At 40.2% G+C, this 26,478-nt stretch overlaps 1 protein-coding gene across 2 annotated transcripts in view; it reads right to left on the minus strand.

The window, feature by feature from the left end:
* Positions 1–26,478, minus strand: part of BRAF (B-Raf proto-oncogene, serine/threonine kinase) — an 85,886-nt gene that overhangs the window by 33,390 nt on the left and 26,018 nt on the right. For both annotated transcript variants that reach the window (XM_066998095.1, XM_066998088.1), the window contains exons 4-7: positions 10,675–10,778; positions 9,833–9,935; positions 8,444–8,592; positions 7,264–7,383 (exon numbers count right to left, since the gene is read on the minus strand). In XM_066998095.1, coding sequence (XP_066854196.1) covers positions 7,264–7,383; positions 8,444–8,592; positions 9,833–9,935; positions 10,675–10,778 — 476 coding nt within the window. The remainder of the gene's footprint in view (positions 1–7,263; positions 7,384–8,443; positions 8,593–9,832; positions 9,936–10,674; positions 10,779–26,478) is intronic.

The raw sequence follows: 26,478 nt of genomic DNA on the forward strand, positions 1-26,478 counted from the left end.
AGTTTTCTGAAGAAATACAATTGCTGCCAGTCAACGTAGATAAAAATCTTTAATTTACAGTATCATGAATCAAATTTTTAAAAAACAAAACATTACACACTTGCTTTTTTTGTTAGAAGGCAGGATGTCTCTTATTTGGTTATCCCGCTATTTTGGTAAAGTACAATAAACAGGCATTTCTCTCTCACTCAAGTCAAGGTCAATCACTGTTAAGTCTAATGATTCAATTTAATGGATATAAGAAGTTCAATGAGAAATACTTGTTGCATTCTGAGTTAAAAACAAAACAAAACATCTTTTTATGTTTAATAAAGTTTAAAAGTGTAAGAAAATGATATTCTTAAAATACACTCGGTAGCTGACAACAAGGTTTTAGAACTTACAGAAAACACAACTCCTAGCAGAAGAGGATAGTCCTCCAGCTATTAAATTACTCATGAGTTACCATGCCCACAAAGGCAATGCCCACAGGGAGAAGCTTCAGAAATAAATCATACAACAGCCCACAGCAGCAACAGGTCCTGGTGCTGTCTCCTGTAAGTAAATGCTCCTTGGTCTCTCCAAAGATCTTTTGGATACATGTTAGCTTTCAAAAGCATCTCTGATGTTTATTCGGAAATGGGTCTGCTTTAAAGGAGACTGTTACCCTACCTGCAGTTACAGTTCTTAATACAGTTTGGAATGGATCCCAGAACTCAGTGCTACCAGTACCCTAAGTATCTGATGTCCTTTCCCTCCTGGCCAAGTCTCGTCATCAAGAATGGGCAAACACGGCACTTGCCAATGAATTCCAACAACAGCGTAGTAAGTCTTATAATAAAATACCTAGATTACGTCTAGGGAACAGGAAGGGGGGGGAGAAGGAAGAATAGGTTTTTTTTTTTTTTAATCATTTAAAAAATGTGATTACCTATTGTCATATGACAGAATATGAATATTGGGAAGACAATGGGAAGCAACAAAGTGTCTTCAATAGCTCAGCATTTCTGAAGATGCTCAGAAGCACAGCTAGTTAAAATCATTTCTATTGCAGATGAGGAAGTTTGGAACTCTCGAACATTTTGTAAGAAAATTATGCAACTAGAACACACATCAGGAGATGGGGCACTGCAGATGCATGCACAGGATGTGGCTGACATTCCAAGATACTAAATTTTAATGTCAAGGCAAGTGTGTCTGATGGTGCATAGAAAGACTTCAGAAAAGTAAAAAAAAAATAAATAAAAATCAGGCTAGTACTGCCATTGTTGGGACAGCTAACTCCTGCTCAAACTTCCTGAGAGTTCCTTGAAATAATGAAATCAAGGGAAATGTGTAACAACAAGCACCAGATCATTGCATCAGGGATGACCATGAGAGAGCATTTAAGCTCTGCCACACAACTTGAACAGAAGCAATTAGAGCTTCTGTGATTGTGAGTAAGCTGAGGGAGAGAAAACCCAACTGCAGAAATATTGTTTCAATTATATCCTCTTTTGAGTCATCTACTAAGGGAATCTGCAAATACTTCTGTATTTCTGGTCATGGGTCATCAAGCCTTTCATTTTGCTAGCACAGATAACGTGCTATGTCACATCATGTTTTAAAAACAACGTGAATAGATCTTTCTACTCATGGAATTGTGGGGGCAGTTGAGATCTCTAGGAAAAAAAAAACACACCTACGGCTTGATAAAGAACTCTTTTTTTGCTAAACTTACCGGGAGTATCTCTGGGTTTTAGACACCAAAGAATCCAGAGATAGAGATCTCATAAGCAGTTATTCACTTTTTGTAGCTATACATTCAGGATTTCGTTTACGAGTATTCTTGGGACACTCACCACAAGGTGGGTTATTTTTGCTAAACGTGAACTTTGCTTGAAAAGCAAAGAGAAAGACACAAGGGGTTTACTAGCCAGGGTGGCCTACTGGGATCACAAGCTCTGGAGAGATTACCAGCAGCCTCTACTTGTCTGCAGCAAAGACTGTATCTTAATCTGCATCTTCTCTACAGAAGACACATCATCACAAAGCGTACAGCAATCCTTGCCCATTCTTAAGAGTATTCTGAAGTTTCATCTGCCCCAGGAAGATGGAAGGGACACTGGAGCAAAAAGGACCAGCTATCATCATTTGGAAGAGGGCGACGTTGTCTGTTCCGGGCAAGTTACAAAACTGGATCTGCAGGCTATGCTGGAGGAGTAAATGCCAGCAAAGAAATTGCCAAAAAAAAAAAAAAAAAGAAAAAAGGACCAGAGCACAACGGCTGCCAAGAACTGTTTACTGTGGCATACATGTAGGCAGGCTGCAGCTTAGAGGAGAAAAGTTTAAATTCAAAGATCTCAGTATCTGTTGCTCCTGTGGACTTTGTAAGCGGTTGGCGTACAACCTCCTCGCTGGAAGAGACCTTCTGCAAATGAGAAGGTCAACGTCCTGACATCCTAGAGAGGTTGTACCACATTTTCTTCCAGCCTCCTAAGTGTGGGCATTCCTTTACCAAAAGATTCTCAGCTTCCCAGGCAACAAGCTGATAGAGTTGTCAAATCTAGATTTTTTAAAAAAATAAATTATAACCTTTCTTGGTGGTATAACAGAACGTGCTATTTCCTTAAGCTGTGGATTTGGGATAAGCACATTGTTCCCTCTGTTTTTATGAAAAGAGAAGGAGGTTTTGTCAGGAGACAGAAGTAAGCCTAAATTACCTAACTCAGGCAATAACTAAGTTAGTTAACTAAATGAACTGCAGATAGGTGTAGTTGTTTTACACTTTGTCAACCATAGCAAATGCCAATGTGTCCATAGACTTACTATTCTGCAAAACTAGGTCCACTGGAAAATGGATGGTAACTCAAAAGTGCCCACACACTACTTCATGTATAACATCTTTATAGTGTCACATACAGTACCCCCCCCCCCCCCGTATTTCAGAACTTGCAATGATACAACTACAGGCTAGTATGCTTTACAAATACGAAAAAAATATAAGTTAGCAATTTCCTTCAAATATATGAAAAGTCATATTGGTGAGTTAAGAGCTGGTCTACTCAGGAAAGATTTTTTTTCGAAAGAGGTTTGTTTGGGCTTCAAGATTGTTGTTAGAATTTTTGTTTTGCTGTAGTTAGGCAAAGACCTAAGCAGAAAATTCACATTTGTACAGTTATAGTGTATATGCCACTTAAGAGTAAAAGTATATCTCAGTTAGCCACAGGGCTCAGCACCCTGTTCACCTGGTAGACTGCATACTCATCAGAATCTATCACAAGCCAAAATGCATGTCAGACTACAACAGCTTTTTTTTCTCCTTTTTGCACATATACCACAGTACAATTGGGTTTGTTTTTTTTTACTACTACTGTTATTGAGGAGCACAGTACACTTCCATTTTCAGACAATTTCTAAGAACTGTTAAGGATCTGGGATAAAATGTTATTTCAGCTGCATTAGCAACTAGTCATCCCAAAAGCACCATAGGACAGATCTTCAACACACACAACTTCATATGGATTAGTGTATTTTTTCTACCATGGTAAATGTTCTCCTGCATGTCAGTTTGTAGGTGTAAAAGAAGATTATCACAATAGTATGCATTCATACTTGTCTTTTGGCCCTGATGAGAGCTTTGCAATGCTTTTGTAAAGCTTCTGACAGCTTCATATATGAGGGGCTACTGAGAGGACCCCTATGGCTGTCATTACTCCTCCCAGTCAGGTCTCAGTGCACTGCCATGTTTTTGCAAATCAAGTTTAGGGGAACAATAGGTTTCCCCCACCTTTTGTACAGAATAAAGAGGAATTGTCTAAGGATGCTGATACCAGGCCTTTTTTGCTCATCAAGATGGCATACCAAAATGGGTATCATAAGAAGTCTGTTAACGTTTGTAGGCAGTGGCTTGGAAAAGGTCTGGTGCCAGAATTTTTAGGAAAAAAGTTAATCATTGTTTTATGCAATAAAACAAGTATATTTAAAATGGTGTTGTAGCACTAAATGCAACCTTGTAAGAATGCATCTTTGTTTCATCAGCTATTCAGAACCTTTTCTAGACATTTAAATGTCTTCAGCTGAGGCAGAACGATCAGTGAACATTTGGAAGACAGAAAGGAAAGCAGAGGTGTTTAATCATAGGTTAGAGCCTGCTCTAAGGCAGGGGCTGGCAAGCTTCCAAGAATGGTGCACCAGACAGTCCCTCTTCCTTCCTCAAATGTAGAAGATCAAGCATGAAATCTTGTTTTTTAATAAGCCAAGATGTTGCTAATTGCTTGCTAGCAGTATCCTACCTCAAGCAAAGCAGAGGCTTCCAGCTTTTATCAAGTCCCATCTGTCTCTGTGCTACTCAAGTCTGACCCTATTCCACCCCCATCCCCAGGGTGCTCACCCTGACATAATATCTACCTCATGAGTTTGCTGAGTTTTGCCCAATATCTGAGAGAATAGATGGAAGCAGAAAAAGAAAACTTCATAATATTCTGAAGAACTACTCTCTCCTTTTCATATATCTGTAAGATCCGGTGAACTGTGTTCAAAGAAATGTGGTACTCATGTTTTACAAGCACAGATGCATAAGAAATTTTATAATAGTGCAATGAATGAAATGAATACAATGTATTATATACAGTTTATGTACTTCAATTTTATTACAAATGACTACTAGAAGGGAGACCTACACTTTAATAATTCTTTCCAGTTAAGTCCAGACTACAACTGACAACTTTTGCACAACATGATGGTGCAAACTGAGAGAACTAAACTGGGACCGAGAGCTAATGTGAAAGCTGGACACATTTTAATAAGGGGTTCAGAAATGTGTAAGTCAAGACCACATACGCTTCCCTTGGGGTGGAACATCTGGACGAACTGCCTCTTCCTTACAGTTGAAAGAACGCAAGGCTACAGGACTGGATTGCTTTAGGATGTTACACGTGAGCAAAGTGCAACAAAGTTTTTCAGCACGTTTATCAGCTTTTGCACCATGTCCAATGCTCTCTTTCCGTCCCTTTCTCTTTGCAACTTCATCTGATCCCTTGACCATTTATTTCTCAGCATGTCATACACGCCTTTGCTCTTGAGCTTGTCTTGCAACACGAACTCTTCCTTTCTTTGGACACTTTGCCTGCAGCTGGCATCCCTTCACAAGGCTAAAGATGAAGAAGGATGTTTGCCTTCTCTTTCCTCAGGTTTACCAAAGAATTAGTAACATCCCTTCCTCTGTGGGCTGTGCCATGCAAGATGCTAGGAGAACAGAGAAATTAAAGGAGTAGTTATTAAACTAGTAACAGTGTTAATAAAGCACTAGTTTTTCATATTTTCAATCCCATTGCCCAACTCTAAATAACTTCATTCCTTTACTCTCCTCTCAGTCAAAATAACCTGAAATGTCAGACTTTTTGATTCTAGTTGGGCTGCTGCCCCATATTGTAGCAATACCCTTTAACAAAACCATGTCTAAATACATGACTGCACAGCTTCGTAACATGCATACTGCTTATTAACACCAGCTCATAATCATAAAACATTTTCAAAATAAACAGACCTCTGAAGGCATGCAGCATGCCTTTTTGTTCACTTATTTAACAATGAAGTATGCAGCAAGGGAAAAAAGCAAAAAGGTAGAAAAGCTAGAAACGTTTTACATCTCCTGTAACCACAACTATTTATGGATGCAACATTTAGAAGAAGCTCTTTAACCTCAACTGGCAAGTATATTTAACTTCACATGTATAAAAATAACATTATAAACCTTAAGGCATTAACCAGCTTTTGTTTCATAGTTTTTCCTTTCAGTATTCATTTCACAAAACTACGATTGCCTGAAGTACTACTGTGTGTATCAATTAATATAATTCATCCTGTTGTGTCCTCATGAACTGGTAACAAGTCATGATTGTGAGGGCAGAGGCAACTGAGAAGTAGGAAAATACATAAAACATATTAGGATCAGGGATATAGGGCCTTTTGGCCTTCACAGGTATTTAACACATTTGTTATGAACAAGCTTCATCACAGACTAATAATTCTGGCTTGGTTTTAGTTTCAACTCTATCATGATGGCACCAGAGCCTGCTTAGCTCACAAGGCTACAGCAGCAGGCTTGTCCACAATCTGCTGCACTAACATCTACAGCATTGGAAGGCAATATCCCTTACCTGGAAAAGGCACTTCCAAAACTTGGCTCAAACTGCACAGATTAAAGCCAGTAAGAATATTGTCTCTCTTTGTACTTACCAAATGAGGTTCCCTCTGCAGCACTGTCAATCTGTTTCCTGGGAGGTATCATATTTGATCTTTCAAAAATAGTCTTGGTTGTTCAGGGAATTTTTCTTCCAATCAAAGTCCACAGGTGCCAGTGTAGCTTTCTGCTGTGTTCTTTAGTCTGGGCAAAATGCTCAGTATTCCAAGACAGCCTCTGCCAAATTCAGTTCATCTCCACACAGTATGCACATGTCCTAGGAGCATTTTCCTGAAGGCTTTTGTCATTGGTGTTTTAACAAATTTGCATCAGGATACTTGACTTTGATGCACATCCTTGAACTATTCTTTCCTGGAGATTTATTCAGCTATCTAGTGTTGGTTGTCTGATCTCTTAGTTAGTAGGAACAATCTAAACATGGTCCATTATCTCTTCACAGAGAAAGATCCAGAATCTTTGTTGGAAATACAGGGGATGAGGGCCACAGTCAATTTTTAAGAAGTCTAATTTTACAAAAGCTGGATTGGCAACAGGTGTTCTTGGTATATCCCAACATCTAAATAGGAGGAAGAGAGCTCATCCGGAGGACACTAAAGTCATGTGTGAGTGAAAAAGCTCCTAAAGCAGTATTATGAACCTGGAATTGCCACCTATTCACACCAATCTTATACTGTGAATAAACTTATTCTGTATGGCTTACTCTGAAACAGAAGTATGTCACTGCAACGCAAATACATCATGGCTTGATAACACAAACTAAAATAACTTGTGATGAGGTAACTGTGGTTTGCTTTGACTTTAAGTATAAAATCTTTCCAGTTTAGACCAGGTCTGAACTACCATAAAGAAGAAATCAGTTTAACAGGTAAAGCCCCAATTCTAGAGACACTTCTGCACATGCTTAACTTAGACTCATTATTAATGTATGCCATTCATGTGAATGGAAACATTCACTTCTTTGAAGTTAAGCACATGTGGATATATTTGCATGACAAGCCAAATTACAAAAATGTAGAGAGGGTTGCAGAGTAGTACTTTGAGTGTTTCTAAACATACAGTACTGAAATATATGTTATTAAACAGCAGGAATAAGGTCATACCCAACAGAATCTGAGGGGGGCACTGAAGGGTACGATCCAGATGCTGGGGTGGTCTCTCCTAAGGAGGCCTCCTCCTGCGGTATGGGGTGATGTTCAAAGAACTTGGAGACAAACAGCAAACTGTGAGGCAAGAACAAAACAAAAACAACCTAACTCGTGCAAAACCCAGAAGCTTCACAACACTCAGATTAAAAAAAACAAAAACACATACAAACCCAGCACTGATTAATTTATAAGTTTTAAAATAAAGCCTATGCTAACACATTAACCTGTAAGATTTGTTAGAAGTATTATTTACTTGAGAAGGGATCAAAAGATCATGCCTTAAACATACCTTTGCAGAAGATAACCTTTTAGTCTGTTATTTGAAATTTTAAACATCTGGTCCCTCAAGAATACACAACAAATACCTATACATTGAGTACAGGAACTTATTTGAATATTTGCACTGATGTAATGCCAAAATCAAATGACAAATAGGTAAAAGTTATCCATAAGCCTTGAGCACATCTTCTAAAGGTGCCCAAGGCAACTGCTATAAATACCAATGTAAGCAAGAGTTAAATTCATTCTTGCAGAAAAAACTAGCATTAAGTGATTCCTTATATAAAAGCCTACTTAAGAGACTTAATAGCCTATGCTGAAACTTCTTTGTGTTGTGTGATCAAACTCACTACAGATTCTTAACCTCGAGGCTTACACAAATCAACAGTTAAATTCAAGAACACACGAATATCTGAGGCATGTTCTTTTATGTTTCTTATTCATTAGTGGATTTATTTTCAAAACCAACTGCAGTTTGACCATATCAAACTAGTGTCTCTTAACATTTTTTCAGGATGAAGAGAGATCTACATCTAAACATTTAAACAAGGCCCTAGCCATCACATAATGAAGAACCAGTTTTGATTAAGAATTACATCTGTGAACAATGAGAAGTCTGTCTCATGCCGTCAAGTGCTCAGCCACCCTATTCATGCTTCAAAGAAAGGATTTCATAGTCCAGTAAAAAATAAAAAAAACTGGAACTGGTTGTCTGAACCCTCACAGACAGAATATGAATTAAGGAGTCTCAGAAGAACAGTTGAGCTCCTACATTTTTTTCAGGCAACAACTCTGACTACCTGAACTGAAGATTTAACATAAGAAATCAACTTTAAAACAAACTGTGATTACTTACTCAAGTTGGTCATAGTTAACACACATCAGTGGCACTTCTGTACTACAGCGCTGGTGAAATTTATAGCCACACGTCTGACATCGGAATCCCTGGAAAAGCAGCTTTCGACAAAAGTCGCAGAATGCTAACGTGAAGAATGTTTTTCGTACCTAAATTGTAAAAAATAATCATAATTAAAGTCCTCCTGTAAGCCTAAGAAAGGCTATTTGCTTTCACCTCCCACAAATACACTTATAAGATTTTTTTTGATGCTGGAGCTACGGTTTTATATATTGAACAGATTCATTAAAAATGTCTTTTTTGAAATAGCCTTCAGGCATTATCTTTCAACTACTTATTTGAATTAGTACTTCAATAGCAGCAAAAAACCAGCAGCGAATCTGAAGCAAAACAGCATGTTATGCTAGAGACGAATATTCAGAACATAGTTCGGATGCAACCTGTGACAACAAAAACTGCTGAAAGATTCTCTCATCTCATTTTTCCAGGAGCCAAATTATATTTCTATCCAACACTCACAGGACTGGAAATACAAAATTGGCATGTATCTATGGCCCATTATTGAAAATAATTTAAAATTGCAAGAGGGTGAACATATAGTATCCCCACGTTATAAGGGAAAAATCTTTAGTTTCATTTTCAAACTTAGCAATACTTGGCATAAAAATACATATTCTAGTTACATTACTACATGTAATAATCAAAATTTTACAAGGATACACAAAAATGTTAAGCCTACTATACTTTCATCTAACTAGCCACAGCCAAACTAACTTGAGTAAAACAGCTTAAGAAGCTCGCGAATAGTTTTGCTTATCCATTGATTTACTTATTTAAATAAAAGGTGTTTCTTCTCAATATGACAAACATTATTTCCAGGATTCTGTGTGGAGCTGGAACAGGGTAGATGGATTCTGTTTAGCAGCTTCCATGTACTTTGTGCCTTATCAGGTCAAAACATATTTGTGCACTAGCATCACTGATGATGTCAGCACCGCTCTGGGAATAGTTAGTTCATTAGTTAATTGCTGCTGCAGAGCCAGCAGGGAGGCCCAGAATACATTTTATAGATACAGCAATACAAAAATAGTAGATTATTATTACAGCTCTGCAATGCAGTGCTGTTTTAAAACCACTACATTTATAGATTTTAGAGGGTATATTCCATCCAAATGTGAAAGTTTTAAGGGGGATCAAGTATCCTTTAACATCATTTATTTAAACTACAATTACACGTAATTAATCTAAGCTATTGTGATTAAAAATGTCTTTTGTAACCCCCCCACCACATCCCACAGATACAAAATATTATTCAAAGTCATTAATTTGAATTTGAAAGCACAATGTCAACTTAACCCTACTCAGCATTTCACAAAAAACAGTACATACAAAATTGTGTGTTGTGAGTGGCACATTCTCCAAGACTTCCACGTGCAACTCCTCTCCTGTGAGCCAGGAAATGTCAGTGTCCCAGCCAATTGGCTTCTTCTCTCTGAAGTGTAAATAAGCCTCTCGTTAGCACCAGCACACAAGCCCTTGCACGTCTCCTGCTGAAGATGTGAGATCAGGTAGATCTCTACACTGTGGAGACTTGCTACCTAGCCTCTAACTGCAGAGAACTTCAAAGGCAAGACACTAAGCTCAGCACACACCAAGGACAGCACTTCTTCCCTGGACAAACGGCATGAAAGAAATGCACTTCTTTCCCAACCAGCTTCAATAGTGGCCAACTCCTTGATTTCAGGGAGACATATATACTTTTCTGATCAAATAAAGTGTCTGTGAAACTACCTGTTCCATAAAAGTTCCAAAGAGACTGCTAATTTTGTGCAGTAAGATAATTTACCAACTTTTTAGCGTCAGAAACTCAATGTAAATTTTTTCACAGGAACTCTATATTCAATTAATATTGCATATAACCAGGTCAAATAAAACCAAAAAGGTTAAGAAACCCATTTAATACTTGTTTAGTTACCAGAAATTTCAACAGAGTTTTGACAGCTTATAAGGACATACTATTCTGGAAAACAATTTAATCACTACAAGAACAGGCACAATACAGAAGTTTGCCATTCTTTTTAGACACATCCACAAGGCACAAATTGTCTTAGCATAAAGTATCATATCGTTCTAAACTCTGAAAACAACTTCTGTAATACTGGATAGAATTGGCCAAGCTGGGTAACCCCAAGAAGAAATTCTAAGAGTAAAAACCATCATGCAAACCATACCCATCTTGTATTCTGTAAACAGCACAGCATTCCGGAATAAGACCTCGCATCATCAGAGCTTTCTTTAGGCTGTCTCGGACTGTCACCCCGCATCTTGCCGGAACCTAGATGTCAAATATAAAAGAAAGGGATTAAAACAAGTTCCAATTCATCTCCTCAAACTGATGCAAACATTTTGACCCGTAAGTGCTAAAACCTACTTCTGTGACCCTTTACAGAACACTCAGTAAGAGTTTCTCAATTTTTTTTTGTCCTGTAAAAAAATTAAACTGGTGAATAGTATATAAGCAATCTAGCTCAACTAGAAATGAGAACAAGCTCTACATTTCTACTAGTGTTTTGAATCAAATCTTCACACAACTCTGAGAGGTGACCTTCCAACTCTCCTCACCTTGAAGAAAGTGGAGACATAGCACACAGATAGCTAATAACTATGTATATCTATAAAAAAAAAATTCAGGCCGGGCTGTAAGATTAAGTAGGGCAACATGCCAACTGAAATTCAAGTAGAAAAACTAACAGCTTGGACCACCCTCAAAAAAAATCATAATAAAATGTAACCATTTTATTTTTAAGATAGAAGATAAGCATGAAAACAAGATCAAGCAATCACCTGGGTCAGGTAGACCATTTCTGACTAAGCTATATTTGCAACTCTACAGATATTTCCTACTTAAAAAACGTATTCCTCTCTTCTGTTTCACTATTTCAAAATATCTGACAGGACTGAATGGAGATGCATACTAAAGCTAACCAAACAAAGAACTGGAAACTATGCAAAGTAAAGATACTTTTCTTGCTTCTACTCTATTCCTAGCTGCAGTTATCTTGTATAGGAATAGGTACATCACCTCTAAGCATACCTGTGATTTAACAATATTGAATCAAACCACAGAAAACAGAACAATACATAATCTGGTGATATAGTTGAATATTACCCACTACTCCTAGAGCTACATACTGAAGATATGTAACGCTTCAATTGGTATATGCACTAGGATGTTTCCTATACTCATGCAGAGCACCTCATCCCAAGCACAACAAACCTGAATCAAAGGAGAACCCACAGACCTGACTAACCAAAAAAGCCTGTCTGAACACCTGAGACTCAATTATAGCTTATGAGAAGCCTAAGCCAGAGCCCTCAGTAGCCAAAAGAAGGCTCTTAATCAGCTTCAGCTGGCTTTGGATCAGAGCCTAGTTTTTGCTCCTTGCACTTAAATTTCCATGGGTATTTAGGTGCCCTATGTCCCACTTAAGGTTGACAGTGAAAAGTAGCAGCCTATTTCGAGTAACTTTGTGAATACCATTTGAGGTTATGCTATATATACCACATTTCTAGAATTCAGGCATATGCTTTCTCAGAACAGACACATTAAAGGAGTATTTTGCTTCACAAGCTTCCTCCCATTAATACGAAAACACTCCTTACAGGGTGTTTGGGCATTCCATCTGATCAACACGTAAACTTTTAAAAGAGAACTTCTATTAATCCCTTGGAAAAACTGTCCTTTAACTTACTGCTTTATGATCTTCATATTCAACCTCAACTGACTGTGCTTTATGCATGTGATTAATAAAAAAATGTATTATGAAGTAACCTAAGTAACTTCTTCCCATCCTCAAAGTTAACGTTGTGGCTTTCAATCACTTGTAGAAGTAGGTCACCCCTCCAGCATAAAACATCCGTAGCAGTTACTAAGTCCCGGTGTAACAGGGAGCCTGGGAGCACCTATTACTGTCAATACTGTCAACAAATTTTCCATTTTAAGCAACAGAGGACTAGGTTTTATGTCTCTACCAACCTAACCGTTCACACTGAAATTGTTTGTAACATATTTCTCCCTGCCTCCAACGTACATATTTACAAATACAGAATAAATATTTTTCACTAAAATCTCTAAGGATTTCAGATGTGTACTCCAGCCTCCCACATGACAGGTCCAACCATGAACCATCTCTAAAAAACAAATAAATGAGCGTTCTGCAGCTCAAGGCTGTTTTCCCTGTAAGTACATCAGGTGCTGGATCAAGGTAGAAGCCCCACAGGAACGTCAGGTCTAACTTTCCAGCAACATCAAACACTTCAGTACCCATAGGTGGTGGGAGATGAAATACCGGGAGGGTGATAGACCAACTAGGGGAAAAAGGGGACTGAACATATAGGAAAGTGGCTGATCATGAAAGAGAAATGGAAGATGGAGGCAGGACAAAGTTGAACTGGCCAGGAAAAGCACGTGTACATTGGGAGATGGGATTGCCATCAGTAGGTTGGTGGGAAAAAACAAATATGAAGGAGGAAAGGCTGACTGAACAGCTAAATCTGAAAGGGTTGTTAGGCATTGGACTGGGCTGCCCAGGGAGGTGGTTGAGTCACCATCCCTGGAGGTCTTTAAAAGACGTTTAGATGTCGAGCTTGGTGATATGGTTTAGTGGAGGACTTGTTAGTGTTAGGTCAGAGGTTGGACTAGGTGATCTTGGAGGTCTCTTCCAACCTAGACGATTCTGTGAAATGAAGCAGAGGACAGGAAACAAAGATGAGATGACCTACCAAATAGGGGAGAACTGGTTGAAACAGCTGGGGAAACACAGAGCACTACAGCAAAAGCAGTTTTCATGCTGTGATTAAAAGAAAAGACAACTCAGTCCGGATAAGGAGCATCAAGTGGAAAAAGGACTGCCTAAGAGAGGTATTAGAAATGAGTGTAGAGATGGGAAAGAGATTCCAGCTGAGGCAGAAAACCTCAAGGCAGTATTAGAAAAAAACAGGCTAGTAAAATCTAGACTGGGTAAGGAGACGGGGCAGCACAAAGAGGAAAAGCCAAGCAGTGGGAAGGTGACTAACATTTAAAGAAGAGATGATGAAGAGAAAATGGGAAGGAGTCTTCTGCTTTTTGGAAGACATTTTCTTCCTCTGGCACTGATCTTACATCAAGGACAACAGCATGCTTCAGCACCTTATGAAGCAAAGGACTGCACTGGGAACCTAAAGGTTCCACTGCTATCAATAGATTACACTGATGCCACTTCATGTAATTTTTTTTTTTTTTAATTCAGTTGAAAACAAGATCTATGAAGTTACAGACTTACTTTTAAGAGATCACTAAAGTCAGAAAAGCAAGCTCTCAAAATTTAGGAAATATCAGAACGAAGGTTACCTACAGCCAAATAAGTGCAATAGGATTATCAAAAAAATGTGCATTAAGTATCTCCCTCACCTATCTTTCACTGTTCCTCAGCATTACTGCCCCAAGTTCCTTTCATTAACTTCTGAACCATATTTATGCAACTTGTAATCAGAAACACGGCCAGAACATTTGTTCTCTTCACTGCCATTTGCAACAAGCTCCAGCTAACAAACAGCGAAGTGTTTTGATTCCTCTTAAACCCATCAGGATCCTGAATCAGCATAACATTTAGAACATTCTCTAACAGAACTCACGAGCAAAGAAACAGAAGGCTGAAGAACTAGAATAAATTCCTCTGGTATTGATTAATCACTTTCCCAGATTGGTACAGTGCGGTCCATCACCATCTGTGCATGGAGCCCTTCAGCCCCCTCCTCCAGTCCATGCTAGAGCTTGTTGTAAAGGAGAAATCTCTCCCTGCAAAAAAATCACATCTAAGCCTCTCTTTCTCCCCCATTCTCTTCTCACACCCAAACTGTGGCAAAGGTGAAGAAAAATCTCGCTCCAAGAACGTGATTTGGAAAGTGACTCAATTTTAAGAAAGCAACAAAAAGGATTTCTTCAGCTGATGGATGGGCTCCCCAGAGCAGCTTCTGAGCTGCCCCACAGCCAGGGGGTTGCCCCATGCCAACAGCAACCAAAGGGGTTTCATTAGTTCTGCCGAGAGATTTGACAGGCTTCCCACAGAGCGCTTTAACCAAATCACATCCACATTTTTTGACCAAGATGGTTCCCCATGAGAGTTTCTGATCTGCTCCAATATATATTGCCTTATTACCGTAATCCAGTAAATCAAGCATTGTACTTTATTGCATCAACAAATGTTCAATATTATTACGTCCATCCATTATATTTTTATCCCTTTATTTTGTAACTAGGAGAAGCTAAACATTTCACAGTAGTTACCACTTACAAAAATTCACACTACTAATTGGGGGATCTGCTTCCAAATTCTAACTGCTGAGGGTTTTCTAAGTTACTCACACACCTAGCACTTGTAAATCAGAAAAGGTTTAGTTTTTTAGAAAAGTTTGAATAGTTGATCCAGCAAACAACTTTCAAAAAGAAAAACAAGAAGAGGATGGGCTACACAAAACTAAGAAATGGCACAGCAGCTGCCCATGTAGACTGCAAGATGTGTTAAGCAGATAGCTTAATAATATAGCAGAGAGAGTAACCTACTTGTGCACCTTGCATCAGGCGAGCAGTGATTCACGAAGACACCAAAACACACGCTCGACTTTGCAAACGTGAAATCCCAAGGAAACGAATGAAAATTATTCCAGTGCCTCCAAAAATTCTCAAGCCAGTCTTACCATCTAAACAGTCTAAAAATAACTATCGCACCATTTCCTCATTTCTTTTACCCATGTAAGCCATTTCTATGGACAGAAAAGTATTTATAGAATCATAGAATAGTTTGGGTTGGAAAGGACCTTCAAGCCCATCCAATTCCATCCCCGCTGCCATGGGCAGGGACACCTCCCACCAGCCCAGGCTGCCCAAAGCCCCATCCAGCCTGGCCTCGAACACCTTCAGAACATTTCCCCCTTGTCCCACCGCTACACTCCCTGACCAGGAGTCCCTCCCCAGCTTTCCTGCAGGCCCCTTTAGGCACTGGCAGACCGCTGTCAGGTCTCCCCGGGGCCTTCTCTTCTCCAGGCTGAACAACCCCAACTCCCTCAGCCTGTCTTCGTAAGAGAGGTGCTCCAGCCCCTTGACTGTCTGTCTTTGTGGCCCCCCCCGGACTTGTTCTTCCACATCCCTCTTGTGCTGGGGGTCCCAGAGCTGATACACGTTTAAGACTGCAGCCACAAGCATTTAAGCAATGCCTAATTTATTTCTGTAAATCGGGTCATTCCCGATTCAGTAAGAAATTCAGGCCTGCATCCTTAAATAACTCTTACATCACTTTTCTAACATCAGAGCGCAAACTCACGGCAAAATCTCAGTAAGTTAAAAATGCTTCCTTACACTAGTGCAGTTTCCAATGTTTTACAGCAATAGAGACCGAAGGGGCTGACAAGCACTTCAAAATCAATGTAAAAGTATTCTCCTAAAGTGGGGAAGCCGGACAGCTCTGAATATCTAGCATTACAATTCTCATAACCAGTTAGCCAATTCAATTTTTTTTCCTCTCAGCCTAGCACTGTAGTTCAGTTCACTCTTGTCAAGTGTTATGTATTAATTTACCTTAGAGCTTCAGAAAAATTCTCAATAATCAGGCACAATAGCTAGAATATTTCATGCATGGTTTTGAAATATCACCTCAAAGTACTTGTTTACTTCACCTTAAAGGATCATGCTTTATTTTCCCTGGTGCCCATCTATATGACTAAAAATGCCAACCATGTGCTCACAGAATTCAACTGTGCTGGGGGAGAAATAAACCAAACTGTTTTTCTGTCAAATAAATAAGAAATCCAAGCTTGAGATCCCCATTTATTTTCTCATCTTACATACGATGATACTGAACATGACAACATCTATAAAATGAAAAATATGGCTTTCAGGCAGCTGTCCTGGATTTCAGGGCATGATGCTCTGACCAACTTCTATAGAAAAAACAGTTTTTATTCTTAAATGTATTAAGTAGATGAGACGAATGGGAGACAACTGCATTGCACTGAAGGCTGTTTCCAAGGCAAATTGAACAGAACTTACCCGTTTTACAAAGCTGTTACCATTCCATCAAACATCCCATTTAACTTGGAGACATCTGTTACCAGCACCCGCATTGCTAATGCCATTAAAAAGTACTCATTTGTAGAACACAGTGGACTGATACATATCACAGAAATATTTGAACTGGAGTACACCGTCCCTGGACCACACTGGAGCAAACCTAGTATGTTTACTCAACAGCAGCCTTCAACAATCAATTGTTAAAGCTTTTGAAGGGTAGATCCCAAACCGTGTTCAGAGGAACACTTGCTATAAGATCACAGCAGATTCATAGCAGACAGCTGGATCACCATCTTAAAAGCTAGGGCTGGATGCCAATGCCAGACGTTGTGAAGGCTGACAGTGACCCACTAATAAAGAAGTTTGGAAAATAGGGGGGTTAGACTTCAGACAAGAGAAATGCTCATCTAGGAAAATATCCATAGCTGCAGTATGAGAATCAAACTCATAGAATTTGAGGTTTCTGTTGATGAAGTGATGAAAAAAATCAGCTCAAACCCCAAACTTCTAATGCATCTCTGTTTAAGTTACAAAATAGTTTAATTAAATCTTTCTGACAGGTCAGGCCCTGAGTCTGCTTGGCATAATACCCTGTCTCAGACAATCACACCCTAAATACTTTAAAGATAACGGCAAGAAATTGTACCATGAAAGGCTTAGAATTCACATCCTTTTCTAAAAGGATTGTAAGTGATCCTAAAAACAAGTATATTCACATCCAAGTAGTATACGCTTTCTCTAGAAATATTAAAGCTTTGGTTGATTAGTTTGCTTAGATGACACAAGAGGCCATGTGTCTAAGCATGATTTACCAGACATGGAACTGAAATATTTGTGATTATTTTCAGATTTGTGATCTTCATTCCATTTCGCTAAGTCCCTGCCTACTACATTATAAGCTGAGATAAACATTCCAAACAGTATTTTCTGTATCATTGACTTACTTTGTACAGACAGACTTCCCATCTCTTAAAGTATGAAATCTTAATTCCATAACTGGCCTTTCATTCAACAGTCACTGCACTCGCTAAGCGATCCATACTTGAGGAACACCCTTAAAAAGCCACGATCAATGTTGCATAAGGCACTTCAGATGACAAGCCATCGATTTTATAATGGCAAACTTTCCATATCGTTTGTCTTTGCAATCTAAGACTGCTTGTCAATAAAATTGAAATTATTCGCCTCCTAACACATACTACTTTGAATTTATCCAACAGTTTGTTTTATTTGGTGGGTTAAGCCCAGCAGGCAGCCAAGTAACACAGCTGCTTGCTCACCGATACCAGGTGGGATGGGGGAACAGAACTGGAAGGGTAAAAGCGAGAAAACTCATGGGTCAAGATAAAGACAGTTTAACTGAAGTGAAAGAAATAAAACAACCAACTTTTCCCCCAAATGATACAGAAGCAATCACCCACCATAAGCAGATCGATACCTAGTCAGTCCCTGAGCAACAGCCACTTTGGAAAAACTCCTCCCAGTTCTATTGCAGAGCATATTATATGGCATGGAACATCTCTTCCGTCAGTTTGCGTCAGCTGTCCCAGCCATGTCCTCTTCCAGGCTCTTGCCGACCCCCAGCCTACTTGCCATGGGGGCAGAGCAGGAAACAGGGAAGATGGCCTGAGCACTGCGCAAGCACTACTCAGCAATAGCTGAAGCATCCATGTGTTCCCAATGGTGTTTTGGCCACCAGCATCAAGCACAGCACTGTATAGGCTGCTGTGAAGAAGATCAACTCCATCCCAGCTAGACCAAGTGAAGCCTGCTATTGTACCTTGCTTCCTTGCACACCCTGAAGGTGCATTCTTCAGGCTTTCTTAGATATGAAGGACTTACTCATGCTGTCTGTGAAGTCCATTTCATTGTACAACTTCTCTTTTGCAATAAAAAATTTGTTTGCTTATTAACACTCTGAAGGAGAAATCTTCCATGGTTAAATTTCTTCCCAATGAAAATTGCCTACTTAGCCTCTCATTTGATTTTGCCTTTCAGCAATAGGATAGGTAGGACAGTAGTACTCCCTGATGATACAACAATTAAAGAGGAAAAAAAACCAAATCAGTAAAGTTTACTGGAAAGTCAGTAATTCATTCTACTAGTTACTTCATATAACGTATAAAATGCCAAAGTGTTCAGATACATTCAGAAAGCACTCATTGGCATAGGCTACATAAACTCCATTTTTGGAGCATTTGATATGGCATGGGAATTTGTTTTTGATTAGAAGAACCTAATCACATTAAACCAGGTGTGTAATTAAAAGGAAGAAACTAGTTATTCAGCTGCCTGAACATCCCCCCTCTGAATTTTCCTTATACTTGACAGGTGAAACTGGTAGGACAGCTTGAATGCCTCTAGAAACCCAGTGCTTACAACTCTGTAAGCTTGAGGCACAAACTCATGGTATGAACTGCAGAAAGTAAGATGAAAATCTTAAGTCAAAAGAAGCATACTGAATAGCAGATTTACAAACATAACATTTGAAGGAATCCAGTTGTGCATGCATGATGAATTAATTTATGCTAAGAATTTAGGTAGGGTAAAAATATCTGATTCTTCCAGTCTTCATGACTGCAGAGACCACCACATGATTGCTTTTCTAATTAAAAGGAAGATGTACTAATTAACAAAGGCGTGACAGGAGTAAGAAACCTGAATTGTCCCCATGTACAGCATACAGAAGCTAAACAGGGTTGTGAAAGTCTTAAAAATACAGATTTCCCCTTTTAAAAATACTCTTAAAAATACTTCTAACAATACACATTTACATTTTAAGAACTTTCATCAACTTCCAAATACATATATACCTGTGAGCCTTATATAAAGCATGCCAACGCATGATAAAGTGGAATCAACTGTAATGGCCCAGATTTATGCTGAGTTTTTACACCGTCTCTAATTACTGTTAACAACAACAAAAAACATTCTTCTATAGTTGAACATAGCAGAAAAGGAAATTTCTTTGGACTGAAGTAATAATGTTTAGAAACTGCCATGGCATGTTTTTAGACCTCACAGTTTAAAAACAAACAAATAAATATAAAAATAATAATAATAAATAAAATAATAATAAACAAACCACTAGACACTGACTTGATTCTATCCAGGATGGGCAGGCAGCTGAGGGAGGCTTCTTTCTGGAAGCAGCAGCAGCGTCTGCTACTCTCTTTCCGTAGTTTCACTGTCACTACTCAGACCACTCCAGGCAGAAACGAAATTCAGAACAACCAAACCCACTCCTTGCTCATACTCACAGAAAAAGGGCAGGCACTGTAGAAAAGGCCAGCTCTAAACTCGGAGCCAAGCAGCAGAGCTTCCTCACCACACTAAGGACAACTCCACCAAGAAGGTCGGAGGACACAAAGCAGGCATCTCCTCTGGGAGCTAGTAGGGTGCAGCAGGCAGCAACAGGCCACATACAGGTTAAGAGCAAGAACCATCATCACCTGATGTCTTTCAACTGCCCATCATTTCTCACACCTAAATACCAATTTTTCTGACTTTCTGTAGTCCAGCATTCCGGTGTTCAGGACTTCTCTTTTACTTTCAGACAGTGTCTTCACACACCAGAAGTACTTAGCTGGAAAAGATCTCTTGGGTAATCAGGATCTGTCAGGAGTGCTAAGATACAAGCAAGTTCAATCTTTTGACTGAACATACAACCAAGCACAAGTGTTTAATTCAACATACAAACTTTTTCATAAAGTACTTGCATTTGAAGTCCCTCCAATGGTGTTCCCTTCTTCCCTATTGGACTTCACTACATTGCCAGATACCCCCTAATATTGTTCCTAACTGCAGTTATGACTAGTTTTAGCCCTTTGTTGTTGTACCAAGGCCTTGTATTAACCAGCTCTTCTCAGAAGCTTTTATCTCCTCCAGTATGAATTACAAAAGCTAGAGAGCTAGCGTTCAGCATGTTGAAAGACCAAGACTAAATATGGTTGTTCACACAATGTACAGTCGTGCCCACAGAATTCCTTACCATAAGACAAACTTCTAGTATCCACAGCAAGGGTTTAATGGAGACTGGACTGAAGGTTAGCAAGTAGAAAAAAACTCAAAATTCCTGAGTGACAAATAGTTCAAATTCAGAAGGACACTGGAAGATTAAATGCGCCTGTTCTGTTCTTGTATTCTTCTATCGGCATCTACCTGTGACCATGGAAAGAGGAAACTGTGCTGGACAGACCTCAGGTCTGCCCCATGGTTCCTACATATTCCAAAAGACTCTGTAATGACATATTCTGTTAGACTGAAGGAGCCACAAGGAAGTAACAAAAAGCAGTGTGTAGGCCAGAGAAAACAAGAATTGTCTACGTGTCCATTCTTCCTTGCAGAACAATGCAAAACTAAGCACACAGCTACGTCCTAGCCCAACCTGGATTTTCTTCCTCTAGAGCCCTTTACAGCATGCTTCCTGCCCCAGCCAGCGATACGACATACTTGCCAAGCTCACGTCTGCACAGCTGTAATACTGACCACATGCCATAAGCCTGACACACAAGCTAAGCCAAACTTGAGAACCACAGATCCTTCTTCCAGATTTAATACTGCCCTGAATACTGCAGTAGCTCCTCTACGGCCCTTCACAGAAACACGCTTTGGCCATCCCTTCAGGGCTGCCAAGCACTCCAGATACATCCAGAAAGTGTTCAGTCCAAAGTCTCAGAACACGTTCCTGCAAGCCAGAACTGACGGGTCACAGAAAACCTATCTAGAGTCTCACTAATACCTTAAAAGTCTACAGTAACCAAGCAATCCACAGAGTGAAATTCCTAAGTAATTTTAGCTTTACATTGTCAGCTTTTACAGAAGGCGGCAAAACACGCAACAGCCCTAGCAACCGGGAACTGGGATTTCGTCCTTATCCCAGGTTTATCTGCTTAAAATCGGCAGTCCCAAAGACATGCAAAAGATACATTACCCAGGTGCTCAAAAAACACCAAACAAAACAAAAGCCCCTGAGGTCAAGGTCAGCATTCTTACTACTCCTTCTCCCCCACAACAGCTCTCCCCTAACTGGCAGCTTTGTTACTACGCACCTAATACCCATTTAGATTCCTGACCCAAATAAACTCATTTTCCCTAAATTCTCCCATCCATAGTCTGGGTAAGCCTGAAATTTGTTCTACAAAATAACTGATTATTGCAGGTAATACTCATACCATCTTGCACTTGTATCATTTCAAAATCCTTCTCTCTGGCCTAGAAAACAAACAAGAAACCCGCAGAGACCTATCGTGGTCACACCCCTGCAGAACACTTCTCCAGAAAACATTTAACATGCCAAGTTGAACCACGCCACTAAGAACATAGAAGTATGCATATTTCTTTGAGGGACTTGAATTCAGACATTTATCTCTCTACATTATAGGGGATGGACATTTCTTTTCCCCCGAGAACAGCAATCTGTTGACTTTTCTGGGAGGTTGTTCAAAGAAGAAAACTTCATCTCCTCCCAAGATGACTACACAGGAAAACAATCTTACTTCTGACACTCGCGTATGCATTGATTCCCCTCCAACTAACCAACCCAGCGACTTGTTTTTACTTTCAAAGAAGTTCTAGTTCTGCTGTGTTTCCAGCTGAATCAAGATGCTAACTTGATCTGTTAGTTAATCAGCAGCAGTAGGCTCCACCACTTACCAGCTAGGCTTTCAATGAAGCACCTTCATGGTTCCTACATTACAAAAACCTTTCTGTCAAACACCCTGATTTATCATGACACAAAGAAACTTTACGTCAGATGCACAGCCTACTTACACTGGTCAACATGGTCTTGTTTCTCTGTACACCATCATTTTTCTCTTGTTATGGTTTTGGCTGGAATAGAGTTAATTTTCTTCACAGAGGCTCATAAGATGCTACATTTTGGATTTTGATGGAGATAGTGGTGATAACACACCTATCTTTCAGCAGTTGCAGGGCAGTGCTCACCCACAGCCAAGGACTCATCAGCTCCTCGTGCTGCCCCACCAGCGAAGGGGGCTGGGGGTGCACCAGGAGCTGGGAGGGGACACAGCCAGGACAAGTGACCCAGACTGGCCAGAGGGATGTCCCATGCCATGTGGCGTCATGCTCAGCAACAAAAGCTGGGGTAAAGAAGGGGGAAGGGGGGACATTTGGGGTGACGGCGTTTGTCTTCCCAAGAAACCATCCCATGTGCTGAGCCCTGCTTTCCTGGCAGTGGCTCAACTCCTGCCTGCGGATGGGAAGCAGCAACTGAACTCCTTGGTTTGCTTTGCTTGTGCACGCGGCTTTTGCTTTACCTAGTAAACTGTCCTTATCTCAGCCCATGAGTTCTTGCACTTTTACCTTTCCAGCTCTCTCCCCCATCCCACCTGGGGAGAGCGAGCAGCTGTGTGGTGCTCAGCTGCCTGCCGGGGTTAAACCACAACACCTCTCATTATACTTCTAGCTGGAGCCAAGTGAAACAGATATATTTACTTGATCCTCCACATAAACAGTACTACTAATAAACAAAAAACACAAACATTTTAAGTATCGAGGCATTCGCTGGTCAGAAATGTAAGCAGCTTGCCCCACTATTTCCTGCACTTCTAGCAGCTCCAAACGAACAGCAGAAGGCTGCTGCAGTAGTTGGGACTGTTTCAGAACATGATCAAAGATGAATAACAAAGTTGGCTCTCCATTACCAACCAGTCAGGTTTTATAAAGTCAGTTTAAGCAGCATCATTGTATGCCCCGGTAAAAGAAAACAAGCCTCTCTTGTATCTGACAAAATCTCTCAACTCCTGAAGTGGGTCCCCAACCCTACAATTAGGTATGTGACTGGTGGCAGAGTCTGAAAATACTATTGTGATGTTAAAAGAAGATTCCCTTCTGAAGTGGATATTGGCTGAAAGTAATTCATGTGGGGGGAGCCCATGGCAACACTGCACCTCTCCTCTCCCCCCTACGCCCACTTGGTTGTAGGACATTTCATACTTTGCTAGCCATATGGAATTGGGATTGGGGTGGGGGCACACTAACAGTAGGTACCGTATGTTTTCCCAAGGAATCACCTTCCTACTTCAATCCAGCACACCTGAAGCTGTTCTGTACATCTGAAAACCCCGAACATCACGGTTACATAAGCAAATGGCTCAGTTAATAGGCACAAGGAAGACAAGAGAGGTCTGTTTTTAAAGCCAGAGGTCCTAATTAAGGTTGTGTGTTAGGAAGGAAGATCAAGATGTGTGCGCTGCTTCTTTAGCCATTCAGAGAAAGAAGGAAGTACTACAGCAAGTCATCCCAGTGTTCACAGAAAATGGCCGGATGGTTTTTAGGCCAGTAGTCTATCATCCAGCTACCTGCAGTTCCAACCGCACTGCAAACTGCAATTACTTCTGAACTGGGTTTGCTTAGGGAATTTCCTGAGTTTCCAGCAGACTAAGGGTAGGATCATTGTAGTTGCTCCGTTTTCAATATTTACTAAGAGTTGTCACACAAGATATTCCTAACTTTCTCAGTAACGTAAGCATTGTTTCAAGTTTCAGATACATGAACTTCAACTCCAAGGCCAATAACCCCCAACGCTCAGTTCCTATAAGCACCAATTCCCAGCTCTTACACAGAGGCAATTTACTATGTCTATTAAATAAAAGCTCAACTTAGTAATGTAACTAGATCCAAGCAGTGTGTAAAACTGAATTATAGTCATTTCTCTATCTGAAACAAAGCTGAATCATTAATTTGCAGTATTTGCTGATCAGACCTGAGCATACATTTCCAATTGCTTATTTAGAATAACAATTTAAAGCAAAAATGGGTTGCTCCGAGCAGAATGGGAGCTGTCCTCCCCCTTGCTATACAGCATATAAAGCAGGATTAAGCCTCTCCACTGCAAACACCTGGTAGGAAACAACACAGCCCAAAATCTGTTCCACCACCCAAGGAGGACTTACTGAGGCTGCTCTGAGCACACAAAGCCTGGTTACGTGTCTCAGGTCTAGCCGCCTTTTGCTAATAGTGTCCTACAAGTATCTGCAGAATTGTCTGCTCATCCCTATCTGCTTCTGCACACATCTGTTTGTGCATGCACACCTGCAGACACACACCAGATTTGAGCCTAAGGAGACTTGCACTTTCCCCTACCACTTACCTGCCTCCTCTTCTTTAGTCGGTACAGCTTTTTTTTTTTTTTTTAAATCCTACCACAGCACAAGACCACAGATTTTCCTGAAGTTCTGCGCTTAGTGTCTCACATTTAGCAAGCTGAAACCAAGCTGCAGGCCTACCCTGGGACAGCAAATGGTGATTAGACTCCAGTAGAGCACAGGAGATAAGAGCAAGAGCCTCTCCCTGAGAATACACCCAACTTAAACCTCATTTGCCTCCCATAACCAGGAAAAGCATCTACATTCAGTGTCGGAAGAACTCCTTTTCCCCTGCTGTCAAGCACTGACCTTCACTACCAAGTTCTGGTCAGAACTCCTTCAAACGACAGCACATCCTCAAGCTAGGAAGTTACCTCTTAGTCAAGACACTGGACAAGTGATCAAGTTCAAGAACACCAGCTTGTCTGTGATGGAGTGATTAAGTCTGCAAGCTCCTAATGAGCATGACTAATACTGCAGAATCACAACATCCACCAAAATCTCAAAGCTTAAAGATAAAAATGAGAAGAAATAATGGTCTGGGGAAGCAGAGTCTCACACATGTTTTAGAGCATACCAAGCTAATCCATTACTATTACTTAAACCAATGCATCTTCAAGTTCTTTAGGCAGCCCTTTTTACTTCAATGAGACTGGGGTAGCAACACACACAAAACCTTATCTCAGATGAGGCAAGACAGTTCTGTACTGGCCCCAAATTACCTCTTGTATCACATGGTTCACACTGAAATTCAGTTACATCTTCTTCCTAAACTGTAATCGGATTTACATACGCAGAAATAACTTTTCTTTTAGGTGCCCTGGTTGCGCAGCCAAGTAAAGTCAAACGTATTTTCTCTGGTGATCCTACTTGTAGCCTAACTTAAACCTGGTGAAGCACACATTTATAAACATCAAAACAATCATGCTTGCCTTCAAGTTTGTTGTAGTGTATTGCATAATCATAAGCTCTTCTTTATACAAAATGATTCTTTTAAATGCAAAACAGAGGTCAGGCTTGCTAAAAGCCTTAAAAACACCTCTAATAAAAGGATTGAAGAGGAAGTTAAGGGGGGGGGGGAAGGAGCAGCAGAAGCATATTGCAGCAAGGAGGAAAAGTAAGAGTGGAAACACATACTATATGGCTTAGAGAAGAGGAAGAGATAACATGGAGCAACAAGAAATGCACAGAACAATGCAGGAAGTGATATACTGTGACCTACTGCAGGAAAGAGAAAGAACTTGTGGACAGCTTGATCACAGGAGCTGAGGCTACAATAGCTAGACTGACTGGGACAGAACACATGAAGAAGAAAGCAGGGTGCCTCTCTGAAATCCAGTACTCTTCTCTCCAAATTTCAAACGTAGGCTGCACTAGGTGCCAAGCCATATCTCACAAGCAGGCAACAAAATCACCTTGCTTAACACTGTGCATCTGCACAGTGCTACAAAGAGGTTGTAATTTACATTAAAACATCACTCTCCAGGTTGAAAATCAAAGCCTACTTTCACTCTTCAGCAACATTCTGAACTATTAAGCTATGATTAAAAAAATCAGATGAAAACAACTGCCCTTTAACCTGTTGTTCCCACTATAAGTTTTATGATCTCTTATTTCACGGGATGGAGGGAAGTAAAGTGGCAGGAGAAGGGAGAGGACATGCTTCCCATGTCCAGTACTACTCAGTTTGTGCCTTCTCCTCTTTGCTAGTAACACAAATTCCCCAGGTTGTCACACTTCAGTGATGGCCAATACCTGACTGACTGCTACGAAAAGCACTGGTTTCACACAGACATTGGCTGTGCTATCCATTCAATTCCCAC

This window comes from Anser cygnoides, chromosome 1 (assembly GCF_040182565.1).
Source record: "Anser cygnoides isolate HZ-2024a breed goose chromosome 1, Taihu_goose_T2T_genome, whole genome shotgun sequence".
In the NCBI taxonomy this organism is placed as follows: domain Eukaryota; kingdom Metazoa; phylum Chordata; class Aves; order Anseriformes; family Anatidae; genus Anser; species Anser cygnoides.